This window comes from Manis pentadactyla, chromosome 7 (assembly GCF_030020395.1).
Source record: "Manis pentadactyla isolate mManPen7 chromosome 7, mManPen7.hap1, whole genome shotgun sequence".
Lineage (NCBI taxonomy): Eukaryota > Metazoa > Chordata > Mammalia > Pholidota > Manidae > Manis > Manis pentadactyla.
The window spans coordinates 137,993,346-138,008,590 of NC_080025.1; the positions used below are offsets into that span (position 1 = coordinate 137,993,346).

The following is a 15,245-nucleotide window of genomic DNA, read 5'->3' on the forward strand; positions in this document are numbered from 1 at the left end:
AGGTAGAGACTCAACCAGACCCAAAGCAATCTGTTCCTCTCACACAACTTCCCACAAGCCTCCCCCCAGTTACCATCTGGAGCAGCCTGGAAAGGGCTGTCCTCTCGCTTCTGTGACACTGGGACAGAGACTGGGTACCTGTCCTTAAAGTGCTCTGTGCTGACAGTGCGGAGGACATGGGAAAGGCCTGTCGCGGGCCACTGCTCCTCACGGCCCGGCTGTGCTCAGGGTGCCATGTGGGCCACTGTGGCTGCTGTTTGCCCCAGAGCAAGGCACACAGCGGAGACCTGGGACTCAGGTGGGCCGCACTTGCAGCTCTCAGAGCTGCCTGGGTGGGAGGCAGACCTGTCGGGGCTGGGGGTTCGGGTCTGGATGCTCCCAGGGGAGCAAGAGGCACCACCAGGCTGCAGCAGGAGCGGGCCTCAGATCTGGTACTCCCAGCCCTCCCCGTCCTCCAGGGCCCTCCTGGCCACCCCCTGCAGTGCCAGCCTCAGGGTCCCCTGCCAGAGCTGCTCCCAGTTGGTGCTGCGAGACGCCGAGAGGGTGGCCAGGGGTGGCCAGGGGCCGGAGGGGTGGGTGGGCTGCTGCTTTTTCGAGTCTTTGGCCAAGTCATCCTCAGAGAGCTGGTTGCTGAAGGCCTTCATGTAGCGCCGGATTCGCTGCCGGTTGAGATCCTGTCTGTCTTCCACGCTGCGGGGAGCAGAGGACATGAGAGGCAGCCGAGGATGGGAGGGCTGGTCCTGGACTGTGCTGTCTGCTGTGTGCGCCCATCCTCACACTTTTCCCCTCGTCTGCAGCAGCTGGGGTGGGGGCATTCCAGCTCCTCATGGCCAGGCCAGGGGCAGCAGCACACATGGGGCCAGCGGCTCGGGATGCTTTCAGGGTCCCAGGCACCCAGAGGGGCCCCTTACAGGCAGTGGGCCTGGGGCCTGGGGAGCATACAGGCCTGTATAGGGCCCCCGGGAGCAGGAGGTTGTCTGAGCAGGGGGGTACCCAGCCCCACAGCGTCACTCACCGCAGGAACCAGCGGTCCCCCATCCCATACTTGAGCCCACAGATCCCAGAGCGAGGCCATAAGCACCGAGGTAGCTTCCGCTCCAGCATCACCGTGGTGGCCACGACCTGTGCATGGGGGAAAGAGATGACGTCAGGAGCTGGGTGCTGACTGGGAAATACAGACTGAGAAGGGCAGGAGAGGAGAGGGCGCTGGGCAGGAGACAACAGTTCAGCAACCACTAGGAAACTCAGAGCTCTTGGATGCCAGCAGGTGACAACACCCTTGACCTGGGGGTGGTGAAGTCAGCTTGGCTCACTCTTCTGCAGGAGAGAATTGATGGGACGTAAACCCTGCAGTTCTTCACCCAATGACCTGACATCCATGCCAATGCCAGGCTGGTCCTGCAGGAGGCTGAGACCTCGCTCCAAGGAGGAGGAAGGAGGGCAAAGCAGATGGGAAGGGTTCTCAGGGCTGCAGGATGTTTTGACCTGACATATGTAAAGGCCACTTCTAAATGCAAACATTTCCTCTGAGATCAGCACATTTGCATGGAAAAGGTATTTTCCTGAGCCAACCACAGTTATTCACTTCAGGTGTTTTAAACTCCAATTTTTCTACACGGTAGAGCCAGGGCTGTCCAGTTTTGAGGATTTCCATTTTCATTCGGCTGATATTATTTTTGTTGAGATATATTGTTTTCTAAGTATATTTTTAAACGATGACTTGATTCAGTTAATAGTCTTCTGTCCCCGTTTTAAGGATTTATCTACTGAAGATAGCTTCTAGTCCTATGAGAAGTCTCTGTCGCATTATTCTTAACATGTACAAGTTTTCAGGGTCAAACTTTGCAGACTTAAATATTGCCAAGATGTGATACTCAAGTTGTCATTCAATAATGAAATTTACTAAATGCAGTTTTAGCCACCATTATCTTGTTGATTAGTCTAGAAAAGACTGATCTTTTACTTTTCGAACAAACTATGAGGAATTATTTTCTGTCACCCCAGAATTGCTCAGTTGCCCTGCTCCTCCAGTGCCTCTGTACACTTTGCATTATTTTGTGTACTGAACAATAACTGTCCAAACACGTGGGTTCAAAATACCCTGCTGCTTCTGTGTGAGCCTAGGCCAGGCCTTGGCTGGGATGATGTCACTGACCCTCCCATCCACCAGGGGGCTCACCTGGGTCCTCCAGAGCTCATCCCGCTCCTGGGCCACCCGCCAGTGTGTGTCACCCATCATGGCGATGAGGAGGTTGAGCATGAGCAGTGGGGCGATGATGGAAAAGGCAGCATAGGTGATGCTGTACATGAAGGGCAGATCCACATCGTAGTTGGCGGGACCGTCGATGATGGCGAGAAACAGCTCAAAGGTGCTGAACAGAGCCATGGGGTAACTGCAGAAGTGGCCCAGCCCCTCAGGGTCCTCTGTCTGGAAGATGATATAGAAGGCTGCCCCACCCACAGGGTGAGTTAGCCCGGGCAGCACACACTGGCCGGACCACAGCCAGCCCTTCACTGCCTCTTTCCTCCTTCCCAGCCCTCCAGCCCTGCATACTCGGAGGTCTTATGTCCCCTTATCTCCCTTGTGGCTCGTCCTGACCCCAAGAGCCGCCTCTCCTAATGCTCCCGGTTTCCCCTCGTCTCCGAGGGGCGGCCCATCCTCAGACTTTAGGGTCTCCTCTTTCCTCTGCCTTCCCTCCCGCCTTCCCCCCACCGTCCCCCAAGTTCATCCAGAAGAGTTCTGTACTGTCTGGGCCCCTCGAACCTCTCCCTCCCACCATCCCCATCCCAAACCTGATTAACCTGAGGCAAAGCCTAGAATGACCACAGCCATCAGCCAGCAGAACCGCATCAGGTCACCAAAAATCATCTAGAGGGAGGCGAGGGGAAGGAAAACATCACCCCAGCCCCCTGGAGCAACTGTCCTTTTTTCCAGCCACTAACAGGTCTGCCTTTGGGAGGTTAACAGCCCCACCCTGTAGGACGGGGGTGGCCGACCACCGCCTGGAGGGCAAATTGGCTTGGCCTGTTTTGGTACAGTCTTGAACTAAGAATGGTTTTTACATTTTTAAAGGATTGGGTAAAAAATAAAGAAGGAGGCAGAAGTGGAGGAGGAGGAAAAGAAAAGAATACGCAACAGAGGCCATATGTGGCTCACAAAGCCTGAGATATCTATCACCTGGCCTTTCACAGAAGGGTCTGCAGAAGTCCCTGCTCTAGGACCCTTCTCTAGAAAGCTTGGTGGGGGTCACAGACCTTCTGGATCATGATGGTGAAGGGGCCCAGCATCTGCAATCCGTGGGCGAAGTACATGATGCTGCACCAGCCCAGCACCAGGGCGAAGGACATGGGCACCTCCTCCCCACTGGCGTTGGTGAGCCGCATCACCATGGTCACCAGCACCAGGCAGGCGTGGGTGATGCTGGGGAGAGCAGGAGGGGCGTGATGAGAGGGGACTGGGCTTATCCTGGGGCCTGAGAAGAAGCGTGTGACGGGCAGGCAGGCAGACAGTACCGACACACTCAGATTCAGCCATCAGAAGCACAGTACACAGGGTCACACACGCCTCACTGGAGAGGGACTTCTGGAGTCAGGGCTCCCAAGGGCCAGGGAGCCAGTGGGTGAGGGAAGGGATGGGGGTGAGAGTAAAGAGACTCACATGGTGATGTGAAACGGCCCCCCGAGGTTGGTCTGTCCAAACAAGTGAGTGATTCCCACCCTGCAGATGTCTGGAATCTTTATCCAGGCCAGGAAGACACACAGGCACTTGTAGACAGAGGCTCAGGCTGGACCCCTGGGGCAAATAAGCCTCACCCTCATCCTGTCCACAACTGACCTCTATGAGCAGAATGATCATAGCCCCAATGACGGTCACCAGCTCCCCCACCAGTCGGATGTCATCCTCGGGGGTCACGTAGGCCTCCTGCGGGAGGAACCAGGGTCAGAGCCCTCAGGGCCTCCAGGCATCTGCCCTGCACCCTGAGCACACGTCAGTGTCCACGCATAAGGTCACGGGCCTTGCAAGGTTCTTGTTAACCTGGTAAGTCTGGCCACCTCAGTCGCCTCTCTGTGTGTGTGTGTGTGTGTGTGTATTTTGAGTTTGTGCCTATGTTTCTGAGACCTAAGGTGAAAGGAGAATTGCGGGGCAGAAAAGCGCTAAGTCGGGAGGGCCGAGCTGAATCCCGCCCCAAGGCTCAGCTGCCCCTGGGCCGCACCTGAAGGAGCTTCGGCTGTAGGAGGGTGTTGTCCCGGGAATGGGTGCAGTTGCTGGCCCTGGGCTTGAGGGGGCGGTAGATGCAGCACATGGTGAAGCAGGTGATGTACAGGAGGTAGATGGCGCCCAGCACACGGAAGTATGGCTGCCCGTATCTCTGCCACTTGAGGCTCACCAGCTCCTTCACGGGGGTCTGGTCCAGGATCTGGCGAGCCTGCGGTGGGGGAATAGAGCCATCAGCTCAGAGAGCCTGACTTCCCTCCCCAGCTGCTCTCAAACCTGAAGACAGCACCTCCCGCTTCTTGGTGGTGACAATCAGTTCCAGCAGAGATTGCTCATCCCCCGAGGTGTCGATCTCCGTGAGGTCGTAGAGAGTGGAGGTCAGTGGCCCGCACGTCCACTGGACGTGCTTCCGCTTCTGCATCAGGTGCTGGAACATCTGGCGGGGGTGGGGGCTGAGTGAGGAGGGCAAACAAAGGGGTGGCCCCAGAGGGAGTGGGAGGCTCTCCAGGGGAACAGCACAGCTGGAAGGGGGCTGCTCCTCACTCAATGACCACAGCCTTTGGAGCAGAAGAACCCACCTTCCCAGATCCTGGGAGGAGGAGGTGAGTGGCTGGAGGGCTGCTGCTCGGCAAGCTGACCGGGCAGGGGCCCTGGGCATCACACACCTCCCCAGGGTGGGCTCTAGGCTCTCTAAGCCCTCAGGGGAGAGAACATGGGAAAGAAAGGGGACAAGGGGCGTGAGGAACAGGGGAGGAGAAATAAATCCCAGTCTGAGCTGAAAATGGGACACGAGCATCAGGGATGACTGTTCCCAGGTATTTACTCAAAGGGCCAGAATGTAGGAGGAGGGTCATGAGAGGGACAGCACGGGGCTGGGGGGCCCTCACCACGGTGTTGCCCTCCACGCCAGCCAGCTTGAAGGGGGTGAGACCCTGGTGGTTGGGCACGAGGTCCAGGGCTGGTAGGCGGGCCCCGCGCCCATCGTGGGACAGCAGCAGGTTGTACATCTGGCAGGCAAATGTTTTGTTGGGCTGGAGGACCAGGATGTGCAGCACAGTGTTTCCTGGGAGAGGACACGGGTGTCACGTGGCCCCCAGATCAAAGTCCCTGGTGCTCCCGATGCCCACCCCAGGGGCGCCTGGGGGCTGTCCCCGTTCCTCCCCTCCCAGCCCAGCTCTTACCCAGGGAGTCCTGGGCCCGGATGTCAGCTCCGTGCTCAATGAGCAGCCGCACGATCTCCTCGCTGCCCACACAGGCAGCAAAGGACAGAGGGTGCTCCCCTGGGGACAAGAGGACTCCGTGGCCTGAGTGCAGGGTGAGATGGGTGGTCTCCCTGGGCGACCGCCTCTTCCCCCATCTCAGCCCTGGGCTCGGGGACCCTTGTCAGCAGAGGCAGAGGCAGGTGTGGTGCAGAGGGTCAGGAGGGGTCATATCTGGCCTTAAGTCCCGAGAGGCTGGCCCCTCCCAGGTGCCCTGGGGCTGGAGCTCTGCTCAGCCCACCCCCGCTTTGCTCTCTCCCCCATCTCCCCCCGCCTCCCCCAGCCCTGGCCCTGGCCCGAGCCCTCACCAAAGTAGATGAGGTTGCGGGCGCTGTGGCGGAAAGCTGCGCCTGTAGCTCTTGCAGAGACGCTGGCCCCGTGGGCAAGCAGGGCTTTCACCAGGTTCACGTTCTGGTTCATGATGGCTATGTGCAGCGCAGTCTGACCTGGCTCGGAGACAGCCCTCAGTCACGGGCTCTGTCCCCAGGATCCTGCAGGGGGCCCCTCCCATATCTACACCTGCTCCTCTTCCCCACGGCAGCCTAGTGGGGGATGGGGTGCCCTGGGCCTGGCAGAGCTTCTGCCCATCTTTCCCCTCGCCAGGCCTCTTGCACTTCAAGGGGTCAGTGCTCTGATGACAGTGAGAATGACAAGGGAGAAGGGGGTGGAGAGTAGGGGCTCAGATTCCCTCTTTGGTTTCCCCAAATTATCCACCACAGAAACTGACTTGGAATTTCCAACAGGTCACCCCGTCCCCCCATCCTGGGCCCCGAGGCCCCTTACCCTCAAACAGCTCAGATGTCATAGGTTCGAAGACCAGCTCCGGAGCAGCCTCCATCAGCACCAGGGCAGCCTCCAGGCTGTCAAAGAGGGCCGCAGTGTGCAGCGCTGTCTCCCCCAGGGCTCCTGGCATTGACAGAAAGAAGGGTTGGCTGGCTTCTGCGGGTCAGCGGATGGGGAGAGCAGAGATTTAGGGGCCTACTGCAGAAGGTGCTGGGCTACACTGGGGACTCACGGGTGCAAGGCTGCCTGGAGCTGAGGGCTCTGCCCCTTACCTCTCTGGTGTACCTCACAGGCCTCATACTTGAGCAGCTTGCAGAGAGCCTGGACATCATTCTCTTTGGCAGCTAGAAGCAGAGGAGGCTCCCAGATCCTGCAAGAGAATGGGGTCAGAAAAGTGGCAGAGGTGGGCACGGCCTGTGGAGCAGGGGTGATAGCTTTGCTTACAGGTACAAGAACGTGCACGTTGGTGGCAATGAACCCAAGGTCCCTGATCGGGGCAGTGAGGCCACCAGGGTGATCTCTTTTTTCCCAGCCAGTTAGTTACCCCAGAACAAGGTTTTCCCCTCCAGCTTGTGTGGGAGAGTGTCAGTGACTGATTTTCTGCCCCGGGGTGCCAGGCCCAGTGAGTGTGTGTGAATGTGTTATCTCTGTGTATTGGATACAAGGGGAGGGAGTTCTGCTTAAACACTTGTTCAGCTCCTGACCTACTGACCTCTGGAGCAACCCTGTTTTAGTTCACCAAGGGCCTTGAGATCACCCTCCGAGATAAGCCTTGTTTTCATGGACCAGGGGTACAAGGAATTCCTCATGTCAGTGAAGGAAGTCAGCATGTAGAGGCAGCCCATTTTCTCCTACTGTGCGAGGCTCGCCTTCCTGGGCCTTCTCAGCCCAGCACCCGGTCCTGGAGCCTGCCACCCAGCAGCACCCTCAGGCCTCAACCAGAAAGCAGCAGTGGACCCTTCTCATCTGGCCCCTAAATCAGACTATAGTCTCACCATACTTTGCACATGTTTCAGGCAAAAAAATCATCTTCTCTGACTCTCCATTCTCTCTTAAGTTTTAGTCCCACAATGAACTAAAAACCTTTTTTAAAATCAAAACTCACCCTGACTAAGACACGTGAGGCCCCTTTTATCCAATTTTCTCTCTTGGCCAGAGCCATTTGGCCTTTCTAAGGGAACGAATGAAATCGCTGTATTTCTCCACAGACAGTCAATTATGTGACCAGGAACTCACACGCTGGTAGTGACAGGAGATGGACCCCCAGGGCTGGGGTAGAGGGGTGTCAGGAGAGGACCTGTGAGCGAGACTCACACTCCTCCCAGTGTCGGCCCCAGTCCGTCCTTCTCCATGCTGCCAGGATAGTCTTTAAATGGCAAGTGCAGCAGCAGCTTGCAAACACCTGGTGGATCCTTAAATGGCCAAGGAGAGAGAACCGAGAGGTCTTTCTTTTCCACACGCCCCTCCTCCCACTCACTCCTTCCACGTAGCAGCATCGGGTCTCCCCGCCCCAGAGCAGAGCATTCTCGCGACGTCTGTGCCATAACATTCCCTGTGCCGGGAACCTCACTCCCCACCCACGCTGTGTGTTGTCTATTCTGTGTTCCAGGCCTAGGAATAAGCCTTTGGGAGACTCATTGCCACTGTGTATGGAATGAATGAGTCTGCAGCAGTGCCAGAAGGTGGCTTGGCCTTACTGCCCCTCCTCATTATCTCCATCAGCTGCCCCCAAGCCAACCTTAGGCAAACATACAATCTAGGTAAAAAGCAGTATGCTTGGTATGCAAACACAGCTGCAAAGCAAGTTTTCTCCACCTCCCCCCTCACCACCACCACCACCTGCCCAGCAGTTTGCACAAACTCCTCCTTTATGGATATTCTAGAGCCAGCACTGTTCCCCAGCCTGCACACACACACATGTGCAAACACACACATCCCCTCCCCAGGAAGCTTTCCACCCTTTCCTCCGGCCTCACTTTTATTTTAGACCTTTCACTGTGGGTTGTGTTCAGTACCTGCCTCTTCCTCTACACTAGGGGAACTGGAGGGCAGAGATCAGTCACTATCTCATCTTTGTGTCCTTTCTTTCTCCTCCTCCAATTAGCTCCCAGTTTGGGGCTCCATCTTGACTAAAGGTTAATGGCAAAGCTAGAAACAGACCCAAGTGCAGAGTTCTTCTGCTCCCTGCTTCCTAAGATATGAGTGGGAGGCCCTTTGGTGGTAGGCCCAAAGATATTTTGATCCTTGCACAACTCTAAAGCCCACAGATGTACCCCCCCAAACCTCTATTCCCTACGTGTTCCTTTGCTTGCCTCTGCCGACTGGCCTACTGGGCCTAGGAAGGACAAGGATGTACCCTGAGACCTGGGCTTGCCAGGTTCACCAAATAGAAATATGGGAAGCTCAGTTAGATCTGAATTTTAGGCATGCAACCAGTACTTTTTTAATGTAAGTGTGTCGCATGTAATATTTGGGACATACACTAACCACTTTCATTGTTTATCTCAAATTCAGATTTAACTCAGTGTTCTGAATATTATCTGGCAACCACACTCTCGGTGAAGAACCAGCTTGTGGCTCAACCCAGCAAGGTTTGTAGGGAACTGGCCCTCTTCTAGGTGGCAAACCCCAAAATCCAGCGCAAAGCGGGGCAGGGTATGAGTGGTTCTTAGGGGTTTGGGAAGGGCAATTACTTGCCATAGCTCACAGGGCCCCAAGGGGGCAGCAGAGAAAGCCCTGGTTCACATTTTGGGCAGTGTAAGAGACCCCCCAAAACACCTGCCTACCCAAAGATTCCATAAAAAACGAGCAAGAGCAGACCCATCGAGAGATTCTTGTGCCTGAAGCACAAGTATCTTCTTCCAAAGCAACCCCACTCTGAAGTTTAGATCTAGAGCAAAACGGACACATCTTCACCAGGTCTCTGCCAGCCACCTCCCCGGGGTAGGAAGGAGAGACACTGATAAAACATCTCCCAGTTTGAATGGTTAAATTATATTTACTCCCTTCCGGGGGAAATTTTCACTTTATTTAACAGAATGCTTAACATTATACCAGCATCCCTTATTTACAGGCAGTGATTCAGAGCAGCAGTTCCCCACCAGAGGTGACCTCCTGCCCCGTCCCCCAGGAGATGTGGCACTGTCCGAGACATTCTCGGTTGTCACAACTGGGAGTGGGGGTGCTCCTGGCATCTAGTGGGTAGAGACCAGGGATCTGTTAAGCATCTAACACAGGGCAGCCTCCTATCACAAAGAGTTATCCTACCCTACATGTCAATAGTGCCAAGGTAGAGAACCTCTGACTTAGAGGTATAGTTATTCATAATCCATTTTTTAAATAAAGGAATCTTCACATTAAAAGAAATGAGAAATTCCCTATACATGCTTCCTTATAAATCATTAAATACTTCACTAAGAGAGAGAAACCAGAAAGGAGAAGCCTTTTAAGGATCCATTGATTACATAGCAAAAAGTAATGACAGAGCACATCTGAAATTACAACAATATGAAAGGCGTTTTCAGGGTCTAGAATGTTTTGTTTTGCCAGAAAATTAATTCTAAAATCGAACAGTCTCATTCAGTATGACACAGGCAGAACCCCTACTATAAGGTTCCTGGCACAAAACCTAACCTGTTTTTTATAGAGTAAACAAATCCCTGATCTCCCCCTCGGAGTTCCCTCTGGGCTACCAAGTTCCCTCCACCCCATCCTCTCCTCCATTCTTGCAGATTGTGTACATGTCCATGTACACATCTGTGTGTTCAAGAGTGACGTTATGCATTTGTTTGCCGGGAAAACAGGCAAGATCAAGAATGTCTCAGGAGAATTCAAATCGGAATTTTAGAGCGGGAGATCTAGTCTCTGTTCATGTCACAGAGGGCAAGCGAGGCCTGGATTCCTGAAGTGACATGTCCAAAAGAGTGGGAGGCAGAGGTGGGGCCAGTGCCCCCTGGCCATTTCTCTGCCCCCATTCTCTGTGTCAGTCAGGGTTTGAAGAGGGATTAGAGGTGGCAGATGGGACTGTGTCCACCGCCCAGGTCCCCTTGCTTTCGCCACAAGACCCCTCTCAGAAGAGGGTGCCCTTGAGAAGGGGAGGGCACACACAATGTGCGGGCACTAAGTAGGGGCTCCCAGGGGATACAGTCTAATAGGAGGGGGTTCCCAGATCTCTGCTGCCTGCCTTCTGGGGCATTGCCTTTCAACTCTTGTGGGTTTTTTTCATCACAACCATTTGTTACAAAGCAGCATCTCACCTATTACCACGTTTGCCCTTACAACCTGTGACCAAGGCTGAATAATTCTCTCATTTTTCAGAAAAGGAAACTGAGGCAGCATAACCAAATCATGGCCAGAACATGACACAGAGTTAAGGCAGAATGCTTGGCTAAGCACCCAGCCTCGGGCTCTCACCACTAAGTTATGTGGTTCTTCTAGTTTTATGGCTCTTCGTGAATTTTCTCAGGCAGAGGGGGCCAGCCTGGAGCAGCGACCACAGGTGGAGGAAAGGGCAGTCATATGTAGGGAGGAGGCTTGGGCTGGCCTCACATGGGCCACCTCCCTCCACCTCATGTTGGCAACCACAGGAGGAAGCCAGAGCTTTAGGAAAGTGACTTTTTCCAGACGTGGAGTTGGGCCACCTTTCTCACCACCGCAAGCCAGTACCTATGCCTCACAGATACACGTGTACACGTGTGTTCGCTGAGGCAGGGTCCCCAGGCCTCCTTCTCACAGACAAGCCCATGCACATGTATTCATACAGAGAAGACCCCTGGTGTTCAGCACCTTCCCGCCAACTCGTGGGAGGGAGAAGGTGCCCGCAGGGTCAGGTTGAGGGGTCAGGCCAGGTAGCCTCTGGAAGCTGCCCACACACCCACAGCAGCAGAAGCCAGGCCCCACAAGTGCCCTCTTCTATGCTCCCATGACACTTGCCTACACCGATGCTCACTGAGCTCACTTTTAATCCAAGTTGATGTGTATTGGTGCATTTCGCCCATGAAAGCAGGGAATGTGTCATGTTCATTGCATACAACCCCAACGGAGTGCTTTATGCTCAATAACTGTTCAGTACATTGGCGCTCAGGGAATAAGAGAATTCAAGGCTCAGGGAGAGATGATGCAGAAGAAATGTGAGAAGGGCGACAGTGAGGCTTGGGTCCAATGATGTGGATCTAAGCAGAGGGGGTGGCATGACTAAGACCCAGACAAGTCTACTAGACAGGAACGCTGGGTCCCCTGCCATCCTGCAGAGACCATAAAGCCTTCCCTTCTCACTGGGCCATGCTCCACCCACTGGTGGCCCCTGACCCCAAGCAGAGCCCTCCTCTGAGCCGTGGCACATGTTTTGATGTCACCACTTGCCCACTCTGGGCCCACTTCCTTCACGGGATAATGCCCTACCCGCTGTGGTTGGTTTGGGGATTTTAGGAGCTAAGATGGGTGCCTGTGACACTGTTTGCTGCTTTCTTCCATCAGCTCACCTCCTCCATGTCAATATTGTCCTCACTTGCACTGTCACCTCATACCGATCTAGTTGCCCACACGTCCTCCCTGAGGCTGGGTGACTGGCAGCTTAGGCCATGCCCCTTCCCAGCGACTGCAGTGTCCTGCGGAGGACACACCCAGAGGGGAATCAGCCCTCCGGACTCGGAGGCTTCTGGAAGAAAAGGGCTGAGAACCGGGAACCAGGTAGGGAGATAAGGAACAGACAAGGCTCTCTCAGAGTGGTGACATCAGGCCTTCCTAGCCCAAGGCTACAAGAAGAGGCCCACCTGCCAGTCTTAAGAAGAAATGGGGGCAAGAAAGACCAGTGGAGGCAGCCCGCCCTGGAGGTCAGGTCCTCCACTCTGTCCTCCTCTCCCACCGGCACTCCAGGAAGCTCAGCCCCCGCCTCCCAAGCCCCCCGGGGTCCCATGAGTGGATGCAGGGGCAGCCTCTCTTCCAACAATGTCCGTCTGTTGCCTCGAGATGTCATCAGTCAGATATGCGCTCAGCCCCCACCCTCCTAGGCCTGCGGGGGAGAAGTGGGTGGCTGGTGTGAGGCATGGGAAGCCCACACTCAAGAAGGGGCACCTCCCCAGCCCAGATCCTCTAGCAAAAGAAGAGAAGCAGCCCCTAGCCTCTGCATCAGCTTCGGGCAGGCCCTGATCCTGGAGATGGGAAAAGGCCCTCAGACACACAACTCCGGGCTTCCCCCTGTGAACACATATATTGCCACCTCCTTAGGGGCCCAGGGAAAGCCCCGCCAGAAGCACTTTCTTCAAGCATGCCAGCACCTGGGGGGGAGACCCACACAGACTTTGGAGGGGGCACCCCACGCAGGGATGGCTTCAGGCCTCCTCATCCCCCCTCCTCTCCAGCTCCCAACTCGTAAGCCGCCATGGGACTGGGCAGGAGGGGGTTCAAATAAGTTTAGGGAAGTTTTCAGGGGCTGGAAGCAACAACCAAGATTTCCTTAGGGCTCAAACCCTGGAGCCCCTGGAATCCTCAGCTGAGAGTGGGTGGGCACTGTCCTAAGCACAGGGGCATTTTGGCCAGCCTCCCCTGCCCCTCTCCCCACCAAGAGAAGCAAATCCCACGGCTGGGTCCCAGCTTTCTTCGTTCCCACGTGCCTCTGGGGCCTGGCCTACAGCAGGGCCTTGGTCCGTGGCTGATGTGATAACACAGGAATAAAAACCATTATCACATTGTCCTCTTGCAGTCACTAGTATCTGCAGTCCCTCTCTGCCTCATTCATTCATTCATCTCACATGTGTGTGTGTATGTGCTGCGTGTTTCTGCCAGAGAGGCTGTTCTAGTGGCAGGGGGTAGGGATGAAAGGCATTGTCCTGGCCTGCCAGCACCTCTGGGGCGGGGGTGGCTCTGTGACGCCATAAGCTTCCCAAGGCCCGGCAGGGATGTACACACAAGAGGCTTGCATAATTGAACTGGATCTTAAAGACAGTGAACACCTGTGTCCATGCCCACCCCTACCCCTTCCACCTGGCATCCTGGGGAGCTAGCCCCCAGGCCAAGACTGGAGATAAAACGCTCTCAAGAAGCCAGCCTTAGAACACAGTCTGTCCAGAGAGGGGTTCCAAAGGACCTGGAAAGGGGAACAGAGGGTGGAGGGACAGACTGAGGCGCTCACCTGGGGTAGGGGGGCAGGGGGGGGACTAGGCACTCCCCTGGGGTGGGGGGGCAGGGGGAGGACTAAGCGCTCCCCTGGGTTTGGGGACAGGAGGAGGACTAGGTGCTCCCCTGGGGTGGGGGTCATGGGGAGGACTAGGTGCTCCCCTGGGGTTGGGGGCAGAGGGAGGACTAGGCGCTCACCTGGGGTGGGGGGCAGGGAGAGGTCTATGTGCTCACCTGGGGGAGAGGGGCAGGGGGAGGACTAGGCGCTCACCTGGGGTGATGTGGGGCAGGGGGAGGACCAGGCATTCACCTGGTGTGGGGGGACAGGGGAGGACTAGGTGCTCCCCTGGGGTGATGGGGCAGAGGGAGGACTAGGCGCTCACCTGGGGTGGGGGGACAGGGGGAGGACTAGGTGCTCCCCTGGGGTGGGGGTCAGGGGGAGGACTAGGCGCTCCCCTGGGGTTGGGGTCAGGGGGAGGACTAGGTGCTCCCCTGGGGTGGGGGTTAGGGGGAGGACTCGGTGCTCCCCTGGGGTTGGGGGCAGAGGGAGGACTAGGCGCTCACCTGGGGTGGGGGGGCAGGGGGAGGACTAGGTGCTCCGCTGGGGTGGGGGTCAGGGGGAGGACTAGGTGTTCCCCTGGGGTTGGGGGCACAGGGAGGACTAGGCGCTCACCTGGGGTGGGAGGCAGGGGGAGGACCAGGCACTCACCTGGAGTGGGGGGACAGGGGGAGGACTAGGCACTCACCTGGGGTGGGGGTCTGGTGAGGACCAGGTGCTCACCTGGGATCGGGGGATAGGGGGAGGACTAGGCGCTCCCCTGGGGTGATGGGGCAGAGGGAGGACTAGGCGCTCACCTGGGGTGGGGGTGCAGGGGGAGGACTAGGCGCTCACCTGGGGTGCGGGTCCGGTGAGGACCAGGCGCTCACCTGGGGTGGGGGGGCAGGGGGAGGACTAGGCGCTCACCTGGGGTGGGGGGGCAGGGGGAGGACTAGGCTCTCACCTGGGGTGGGGGGGCAGGGGGAGGACCAGGCGCTCACCTGGGGTGGGGGGGCAGGGGGAGGATGGAGACTCACCTTTGTTGCTTTTGTAGGTTCTGCTCATCTTGGCTCTGGGCCCAGGGCTCCCGCCTCTGGAACCATCTCCAGAACTTTCTCCACAGGCAGAGAATGAGTCCTTTCTTGGGCAGTGGCAGCCCCATGGAGTATAGGGTGGGCTCCTTGCGGGGCTGAGGCCGAGGCCAGACCCGGACTGACTCAGCCTTGGGGCCACATTGGCGCCCCCAGGGCCGGCCTGCCCTCACCCTGCAGAGGCCCTGTCTCCGACCTCCCTGGGCCCCTCAGCAGGGTCCCTGGGGCGCCCCAGCAAGGCGGCTGAGCGCTCCGCGAGTTTCCTACAGTTGGCAGAGCTGGGACTCCCTCCTCCGGGCTCCTCCGCCAGGAGTTCCTCCTTGAAGTGAGTGGAGCTGTGCAGACACTCCCTCCCTCCTCCCAAATCACCTGAGATTTAAAGAGACAGGCCGCAGCCCTGCCTGCCATCTGGGGCCTTGGCAAACTCCTCCTCTGCCTGGGTCTCTCTCCCTACCCCCAGGCCTGTCCAGGAAGGGAAGGCCTTCAAAAGACTTGAGGCCTTGGACTTTGGGACACCTGGTGACCTTCTCTGGAAAGGTCTGGCCAGGGCAGACCAACCTGAGACTCAGACAGTGATGAGGAAGGGGAGGGGTCATAAATCACGTGACACCCACTTACATTTGAATTTCAGATAAACGATGAAGAATACGTTCAGTATAAACACGCCTCAAATGATGCACCTGTTTTCTTAGATAACCTCTGGTGAGGCAGCATTTATTTTCCCACTCCAGCTGGTTGGCCCTTTA

At 56.6% G+C, this 15,245-nt stretch overlaps 1 protein-coding gene across 2 annotated transcripts; it reads right to left on the reverse strand.

Annotated features, from left to right (window-relative positions):
* Positions 1 to 399: 399 nt before the first annotated feature.
* Positions 400 to 14,960, reverse strand: TRPV6 (transient receptor potential cation channel subfamily V member 6). Of its 2 annotated transcripts, none has more exons than XM_036926169.2 (15): positions 14,446 to 14,960; positions 6,531 to 6,628; positions 6,259 to 6,381; positions 5,784 to 5,921; positions 5,398 to 5,496; positions 5,104 to 5,279; positions 4,506 to 4,652; positions 4,215 to 4,427; positions 3,836 to 3,922; positions 3,659 to 3,735; positions 3,256 to 3,421; positions 2,803 to 2,869; positions 2,180 to 2,448; positions 1,016 to 1,122; positions 400 to 690 (listed from the first exon to the last, which is right to left on the reverse strand). In XM_036926169.2, exons 1-15 carry the CDS (start codon positions 14,568 to 14,570, stop codon positions 423 to 425), a joined length of 2,160 nt encoding a protein of 719 aa, XP_036782064.2. In that variant the 5' UTR covers positions 14,571 to 14,960; the 3' UTR covers positions 400 to 422. The 2 variants fall into 2 exon arrangements, with proteins under 2 accessions (XP_036782064.2, XP_036782063.2); XM_036926168.2 differs by having other exon boundaries at positions 5,398 to 5,520; positions 14,446 to 14,786.
* Positions 14,961 to 15,245: the final 285 nt, after the last annotated feature.

What these genes read in the sequence shown, in the direction of transcription:
- TRPV6 (XM_036926168.2), bottom strand. Translation starts at nt 14,570, where the DNA reads ATGGGGCTGCCACTGCCCAAGAAAGGACTCATTCTCTGCCTGTGGAGA. An exon ending in TCACCACCAAGAAGCGGGAG is followed by an intron (nt 4,428 to 4,505) that starts GTGCTGTCTTCA and finishes CCCCCACCGCAG; the next exon opens with GCTCGCCAGATCCTGGACCA. An exon ending in TCACCATCATGATCCAGAAG is followed by an intron (nt 2,870 to 3,255) that starts GTCTGTGACCCC and finishes GCCTCCCTCTAG; the next exon opens with ATGATTTTTGGTGACCTGAT.